Source organism: Suncus etruscus, chromosome 16 (genome assembly GCF_024139225.1).
Source record: "Suncus etruscus isolate mSunEtr1 chromosome 16, mSunEtr1.pri.cur, whole genome shotgun sequence".
Classification (NCBI taxonomy): domain Eukaryota; kingdom Metazoa; phylum Chordata; class Mammalia; order Eulipotyphla; family Soricidae; genus Suncus; species Suncus etruscus.
Genome location: NC_064863.1, coordinates 22,772,225 through 22,781,247, shown reverse-complemented (window position 1 = coordinate 22,781,247; position 9,023 = coordinate 22,772,225). Strand labels below are relative to the sequence as shown.

General features: G+C 37.2%; 1 protein-coding gene across 1 annotated transcript in view; it reads right to left on the bottom strand.

Annotated features, from left to right (window-relative positions):
* Positions 1–1,230: 1,230 nt before the first annotated feature.
* Positions 1,231–9,023, bottom strand: part of STIM2 (stromal interaction molecule 2) — a 137,442-nt gene continuing 129,649 nt past the window's right edge. The window contains 2 exon segments of the mRNA XM_049790237.1: positions 1,231–2,930; positions 7,796–8,069. Coding sequence (XP_049646194.1) covers positions 2,453–2,930; positions 7,796–8,069 — 752 coding nt within the window. The 3' untranslated portion in view covers positions 1,231–2,452.

Genomic DNA, 9,023 nt, shown 5'->3' with positions numbered 1-9,023 from the left:
CTTTACAGCACTCCTATCCCAAATCATTGCATGGCTCCCACCCAGAATTCTCTTCTGACCCTAAGCAAGCAGTAAGAGCTACTGAGAACTTCCAAAACCATTCCTCTTCCCCACCTTCACTCCAAGTTTCAAACTAGCTTTTATCTTTTTTTTAATCCATTAATAGTGTTTTCCAACCTTTTTCCAACAAGAGTACCTTTTCCAGTCTTGTTCCTTCCTGTTGGCTTTGTCCCAGTGGTTGGCCCTAAATCTTGTGCTGTGGCCATTCCATTTTCTCAATTTCCCCTGCAAATCCTTAGAATATCCTGGAAGCCCCCAGAGGAGCATATGGACCAGCTCAGAAATGCTTCACTGAACTATCGAGTGCTCATTCTTTTGCAATTCGAAAAGAACTTCATGCCAATAAGGAGAGAGAACATAGGCATTTTAATCCCTCCTTTCAGAAAAGACTTTTATGAATGCTTTGTAATCTGTAGTACATTGTTTTGCTCTTTTCAAACAGCTTTAAAGTCTATGTTCCTCATCATTTTACCTTTCAGGATATCTTCCTTATGAATTGTACTATACACTACTTTCATTTCAATCTATTTCTGCCTTAACATACTCCTTTAAATGTATATAGTTCAAGACTTTAATAGTTTTCAACAAGCAGTACAAGGAGAATTCTAAGCAATCATATTGGAGATCTCAGGAAATTTCATACTTACTGTTGTTTGTTTTAAATTTTGGGGGACCACACCTAGCAGTGCTCTGCTCTCAGGGTTCATTTTTGTTGGTGCTCAGGGAACCATGTGGGATGCAAGGGATTGAACCCAAGTCAGCCATGTGTAAGGCAAATACTCTTACCTACTGTGCTATTGCTCCAGGTCCCAGGAAATGTCATACTCTTAATCAAATTTTTCATTAAGAGTAAACCTCAGAAAAACTCTCTATTCATGAATCAGGAATATCCTCTAACCAGCACTAGGTTAAAAATCATGTATTTTATCCAGAATGCTAAAAAAAAAAAAATAAACAAAAAGAAAAAAATTCTAGATAATTCAGTCATTCACCCAAATACCCATTCACATTGTTAACCAAATGACACATTTCTGAATTTTAATTTAAGCAAAAATCCTTCTGATTGTTCATGTAATTTGTTTCACTATTTATCTTCACAGTAAATGCCCCACTTATAATGATCTGTCGGTTTAACACACTCCCAACTTGACAAACCAATACCACACAATCTAAATGCACCATAAATTTGTATTTGTTAATCTTGATATTAGAACATTTAAACATTTCAAACTACATAAAAATATGACAAACAATATAAAATAGAAAGAAATTTGTTGACAACTTACTTCCAAAACATGACTATTTCTTATATTGCAATTAAGCAACAAGACGGCTTACACAGTTCTCCAAAAAACATAGTGTTTTTAGTGGAGTGTTATCAACAAAAATCAGCACAGTCCCACAAAATAATGTCTCCAATTTATTATCATTTCCACAGTACAAATTTTTCACAAACCATAAATCCTTTGCAATTATTCAAAGTCTGTAAACAAGTTTCTGAGCCCCCCCCCTGCGCCCCACTTCAGTTTAAGCTTGTGAATGTTTTAAGTCCTTCCATAAGTTTCAACTCTTTCGCTTTCATAAGGAATCAAGAGCCTTCTCTCCTTAAATTATTTATAGTTCATCATACAGCTGCAATGCAGTAAATCACAGTGAAAGCCCTGGGAAAAACAAAACAACGTGATCTTTACAGCAGGACTTGAAACTTTGTAATATTAAATGCATTTAAGGAAGCTTCCCATAATAAAAGCGTGGTTTTCATTTCCAGAAATCAAATCAATTAGAAATCCTAGATTCTACTTAAAAACCCATTTTGATCTAAAAATGAAAACAATCCCCCTGTCCATAGTCATTTTATAAACCCTATACAGTTTCACTTGCAGAGATTTATTGTTTCTGGAAAACAGTAGTGCAATTTGTTTGTACTTCTTTTTAAGTCACTTAGTCCAAGATGTAAATAGTTCTGTGGAAAGATAAGAAGATGCTCTGGTAAACAAGAATTTTTTTTTATTATTTTTTGCAAGCCCATGCTGGCTTACTAGTCCATTAAAGCTTGTAAGTCCATAGTGGCTTTAAACAAAATGTTGTATATACATCACTAATAACAAAGCAGAAATAAATAGGCAGAAATGACTGTAAACTGTCTCATCTCTTAATGATTTTTCCCCCCAGTAATAACTGGCTTGACGACTGATTAAAGAGCCATTTAAATAAACAGACAGTAGACAGCTGCCCTTAAGGGTATTCCACTGTGGCATCCAGTCTGGGAAGCCCCAATGGAGTTACATTCCTAAAAATCAAAAACAAAATGGGAATGGGGTGCTTGGGGCGGTGAGATCAAAGTTTCAAGATGCCACGTGAATGAAATCTCGCGCTTGCTCAGTCAATTAATTCACTTGGATTTCTTCTTAAAAAGGCTTTTAATTTTTGATGGCTTTTTGCTTTTCTCTCCGTTGTGACAGAGGTCATGCGGGATGCTGCTGATCCTGGCAACATTGGGGGCTTCCTGAGCTGGTTTACTGTCATTGCCAGCTGAGGAACAGGACGTGTGACGAGGTTTAGGCACTGGGATGCCACTCGAAAGCTGGTTCATGCTACAGGATTTCTCCAAGATGCCATTGTACACCTTGCTTGCAGGGCTGAAGATCATGCTCTTGGTCTCTGTGAGACCCACACAATCCGGAGAGCCCCGGGAGAGATCTGCAGTGATGGGCGAGTTGCCTCGGGAGGAATCCTCCAGGGAAAGCTCGTCTCTGGAAATCTTCCGAGGGGACAATGTTCGGTAGATCTCAAGGCTCGAAGGAGGAGACTGTTTTCTTCCGATGGAAGAATTTAAGGAATCACATTCAGAAGCTGTGTCTGGAACTTCCCTGGATGACAATAAAGGCAAAGGTAAACGTTTTTGCAATATTCTTAAGAACCTGGGCTGGACAGTATAGTGGGTAGTGGGCTTTCCTTGCCTTGCCTGCAGTGGACCCCAAGTTCAAGCCCATGTGGTCCTCTGAGCCTGCAAGGAGTGATTTCTGAGCACTGAGTTAGGAATAATTGCTGAACACTACCAAGTATGTTTCCTCCCCCCAATAAAAAAGAACTTAAGTGTATCAGTAGGTACTCTGATTATAATTAAAAACTAAAAAGTTTCCGCTTACCATTCAAATTTAAAGGGGGAAATGCTAAAGATTTCTGTATCTATTTCAACAAAATCACTACATGAAATGACTAAATCATGTAACTTGACAAAATGCAAAGTTTAATTGTGAACAGAAACAAAAATGAAATATTAAAATCTAGAAAGTTAACTTGTACCTTCACTTGTCAAAAAAGATATTGACTTTAATGATTATATGTTTTCAGCTTTAGGACTATAAATTTAGTCAGTACCTCAAAAAGGTTTTGGGTCTTTTATATAGACTAAGTATGATTTTCTAAGGAAAGACAAAAGAAATATATGCTAAGCTAAAAAATAAGTTCCCCAAAATTTACGTTAATAAAGAGGGATGGAAGAAAACTGAGATTCATAAGGGAAAAATCAAATTCTCACAAGAACTTTTCTTTGTATACATTATCCCTTTTTCAAGAAAAAAAAAGGAAAATAGAAATAACAGCAGAAAAGTAAGGTTTAAATGAATATTCATCATTTATAACTCCAGTTTACCATTTCTTCTTCCCTCACTGTATTCTAATTTGCCATGAAGTCACTTCAATGACTTAAATAGACACTGAATTATTCTCCCAATTTCCATTATTTTCTTCTCTAATGGTATTTTAATTAAAGTAACACTGTTTTATAATATCTAGATTCCTATATAGCACTATTTAGACAGTTATATATTAACATCATGATCACAAATAAAAGTCTATAGTTTTCAGAGTCACCATATAAAATGACCTGGATTTTCTGTTTCCCTTGATCCCTGTTCCAATCCCTCTCATAACCACTACTTTGTTCCCTGTTTTGATTCTTGTTTCTCCCTCTTATGGCTTTTAACAACAGCACCAATCAGAGCCTGACATTTTCTTCCTCACATCTTGCCAATGTTTCTTCTCAAAAAATCCAAAGTCCATGTCACAGCCCACAAGGGCCTTGCAAGACCAGGACTGTGGTTATCCTTCTAGCTGCAAAAGCCTCTCCTGCACTCATTTCCCACCCAGGCCACCTCATATCACCCATGTACACAATCCTATGACTCCCTTAGGGTTTGCACCCACTGCTCTCTCCAGTGATGCTTCTCTAAGCCATCCTGTTTAAATCAGCATTCTCTGCTCTTTAATCTTTTTATATCCCAGAATTTGCCATAATCTCAAGGACTTACTTTATGGCAACTTGTTTCTACTCAGTTTCCCCAGAGAAAAAAGTAAACTAAATAAAGACAGGTAGTCTTATTATTACACGCTGTTGTTTTTTAATCTTATTGGAATAATGCAGAGACCACAGAAAGTACTTAATAGATAAGTGATGAATCAGTGAAGAAATAAATGAGATTTGAAAAAATAGGGAATCACACCTGTTTGTTTGTTTTACACAGCAAGCCTGAAACAAATAATTTTTATCCCATGGTGGGGGGAGACACTAAAACAGAAAGCAGAGTCAAGGTAAAATGTAACTGCTAAAAGAATTGGGCAAGAGAAGGCAGAGAGTTGTAGACTGAGGAAAAAGGTGAGCATATAGGATTATAATATATCAGAGAGAATTAATTCAGTACCTTAGCTCATTTGTTTTGGAGGATCAAGTTAAGAGCAAATTCCCAGCACACAGCATGGAATGAATGCATATTTATATGAATGAGCTGAACAATCTCTTTCCTTGCATGACCTATGACTGCTAGTGTGATTCATGTTTGTGAAATGCTTGCTTGTGAAATGCATGTTTGTGAAATTCCAGAATGATGTAATTCACTTTTCAAATGCCATCTATGCTGCTATCATATTTTAGACATTATAACTGCTGCAAATATTTATGTGTGCAATATTCTCACATATAAGTGTGAAGATACTCTTGGACTACAAGCTCTCAAAAACTACCCAAATCCGTGAGCAACTAAAATGTAAAAGAAAAAATTAAAAGAGAAAGAGATTTGATGATAATAAATCAGACAGAGCTAAGTCAGGACTTCATCTCACTTGTCTTGAGAGATCCATTTATTAGCAAGTGCTACATAACTTTCAAATGCTTTTTCAATCTGGTAATAGGGAGAGCTAGTAGAGAGGAAGAAGGTAATTTGAACAAGAAACCATCCATGAAATCAATTACTGGCAAGGACTTGGCTTCCTAGCTCCTTTCTAATCAAGCAGCCGTCATTGTTCCCTAAAGCAGTTCAACTTCAGGCTCAAACACTGACCCAGTAATAATTTTGTTTATTTTCGTTTTGAAGCCATGCCCAGTTGAGTTCAGGGCTTATTCCTAGCTGGGTGCTCAGGGATCACTTCTAGAGCAGCTCCAGACCACATGGGGTATCAGGGATCCAGTGTCACTTGGCTGCATGCAAAGTAAGCACTTTATCTACTCTAGCCTTTAGTTACAACTTTATAAACTTTTTTTTCTCCTCTGCTATGTTGTTTGGCTGAATGTGTATCTATAAAATTCTGAGCTAGGTTAAAAATATTTTATTCACTGGTCTCTAAATTCCAAATGAAGTGTGAAAGACTTCTAAATTCTGATCTAAATTAGGAGACAGGATTACTATCTAGGTCCTGTCATGAATTAGCTGTCCCAGCCTGAGCAAATCATTTAATTTCTTCAGGTCCTAATTTTCCTGTTACAGAACAGAATCTGATTAATTAATTTCAATGCCTGTTTTTTGGTTCTAACAATCCACTTATAAAACAACGAAACTTAAAAGTGTTGCTCCAGATATGAAGTGCATATAATATACCTTACAGGTTCCCTTTTTTTGTATTTCTTTCTAATGTTGAACTTAATTATGTGTGCCATTTACTTATTTCTACTCCATATCCCACAGTGACATGCAGTTGAATTCACAGTATGTCTAAAACCCATTGAACAAGAATTTAAGTTCAAGTTGAGGTTTAAATAAATGTGTAAGTGCAAAATGCAGAGATTTTGTAAAGATATCCTAACAAAGCAAGAGTTATTTAACAAGGATCTGGTAGTTCAACACTTAGAAGTCACTGAAAATGGGAAGAAGTGATGTTTCTGACTTATAAATTCTACTCATATTAAAAGCTAGCTATGAATTTTTGACATTGCTATTTAAAATGAGAACTGAACATTCAATCAATATGGAACATTAAACAATCCTATTGGACTGAACAGTTCAGAGTTTTCTCTCCAAATTTCCATGAACATATGAAATCATTTTTGTCAACAGTAATCTTGCTAGGTGACTATAGTTATTTGAAAAGCTTATATGCAGAAAAGCTAATCTTAAAGTATTAAGCAAGTAAACTGTATCAACTTCTCCAGTTGCAATGAATAGAAAAAATTTGTGCAATCCTCGTAAGATAATCATCTTTCACTAGGTGAAACTATAATGTGTGGAAATGATTAATGTTAACTCAGACAAAAATCACATGGTAAAGACTAAAAGGAACTATTGAGAACATTAAACTCATTCTGCTTGTTTTTGTTTCTCATGTGAATTCTTTGGGGGCCAGTTAGCCACTAAGATGCAAACTAATAGCAACTTAAGAGCACACTGCTCTGGAAGAAATACTAGTATGTCAAGTGTGTTAAGCACTAATGTGTCAAGTGAAACAGAATCCAATGCTGGTATACCTGTTTTGTAAAAAAAAAAAAAAAAAAATTACTAGGAACATGATTTTTCCCTGATATTCTTCTTCTAAAACCTCTGCAATCTCCTATTTCTCGTTTGCTAGCAAGTAGAGACACCAAACAGAATAAATCATTAAGAAGCACAAATATTTTAAAATTCAAGTCACATTTGATGTTCCTTTATGCTCAGAACATTTAAGCTCATGTGTTTATATTTTACATAGAAAATTATTCATAAGGCAAGTGTATGTCTGAGACTTGAGTCAACTGTGTACAGGGGCCTCTAAAGCAGTGGATCACAAAATATCTGTGATGCTCAGCATTCTAAGCAAGCCCCCAAATTCCCAGCCTCATTGTTCATATATTGTTCTCTCGGATATTTTAATCACTAATATAGGTGTTGCTACAAAGGGATTCTGCCAAAGTAATTTAGTCTCCACGTCAATCCACCCAAATAGAGAGATTATTTTTAACCAAGTGAACTTTTTCAATGTGGGTGCAAAAGTCAGACGGAGGAAGTCAGATTCGAAACAAAGAAGGGCCACAACAGAGAGCTGGCTCTGAAGGGAGGAGGAGGTAAGTCGCAGAGAGCAAGGACCAATGTTAAGGACCAGTGTCTAGGCAGCCAGAGATGCCGCAGAGCAAGCACAGAAGCATGGACCCAGTACTAATAACCAGAAGAACCTGAAAACTGCCATGGCCCAGTGACCCTGGGAGGAGGACCTCATGCTCCCCAGAAGGAGCCAGTCCAGCCAACTCACTGATTTAAATCTGCAAGATCTTGAGCAGCAAACCAGGCCACACCAAGCCTGGAGTGTAACATGCAGCAGAGAACTTTGAGTTATTCAATGGGTGTGGACCCCCCAAAGTATGTGATAACATAGGACACAGCAGGAGAAAATGAATTAAAATATCCTCTCCCCACCACACACCCACTTACCCTAACATCCACTCACCCACCCACCCACCCAACAGATATTGTGCTCAGTGCCTGGCCAATACCATTGTTTCTCAGCAGAGAAGTAAATGGCCTCCTCCTCCTCTTCATTTCGATAAAGAGCAGGGCAACTGGACACTGAGAGGATGTCTGGATCAGGGGAAGGCAAGGCGTGCTGGGACTGCTGAGGGTGGTGGGGGTGCCGCGGGTGGGCCGGGTGTGGCGTATGTGGAGGAAGCTGAGCACGCTGGGACTGTGGCGAGGATGGCACAATGCTGCGACGAGAACGGCACAAGCTACTGCTTCTGGCTAGCGATCCGGGGGGCTTAGCCACGGTCCCTGAAAACCAAGACAGACAAGTGATAGCGCTCAGAAAACCTACTGTTCCTTTCCTGGCATTCTATAAATCAACACAAGCGTGACGCAGAGAACAGGTGTTCTGGGCATATCAGCATATGATCTACCTTTCCTGAAGTCACTACAGTTATTTACCATCCAACACCTACCACCTATGTTGCTTCTCCAGGAAGCTAAGAAAGATTAAAAACAGACCTGAAAAATAAACAAGTGAACACAGATACACCAAGCTTTAACAGGAACTGTGACATTTTATTACCCACAAGGCTTAAAATTTTACTTATGATAACAAATGCGTTAATGTAAAAGATCAGGAAGATGCACTTCTAAGAGATCTATTTTTTTCCAACTTTGTAAATGAAAATTTAATCTTTAAAGAGTACTAAAAGAGAAATGAAATAGGCCAAATTTCTCACACATTATCTCTTGAGATCTTGTTATCACAGAAAGGCAAGATATTAGGTTAAAACTTTGTTTCTTCAGCACTGAGTATTGTCACACTAATGAGAAATCTTTGGTCATCCTTTTTCTGCTAACAATTTCAGTAGACTTTCTAGATGATTTCATGTAATAAACTTCTTTACCTGCTCAATATTGACTACATAAGTAACCCACTGCTTGAATGAATGGACACAAAGTTCCCTGAAGAATTTTGTTTATGTTATGTTTTGTTCTATGTTATGTTATGTTATGTTATGTTATGTTATGGTATGGTATGTTATGTTGTTATGTTATGCTATGTTATGGTATGTTATGTTATGTTATGTTATGTTATGTTATGTTATGTTATGTTATGTTATGTTATGGTATGTTATGTTGTTATGTTATGCTATGTTATGTTATGTTATGTTATGTTATGTTATGTTTGTTATGTTATGGTGTTGTGTTGTGTTGTGTTCTGATGTGATGTGATGTTATGCTCTACACTCCAGTACT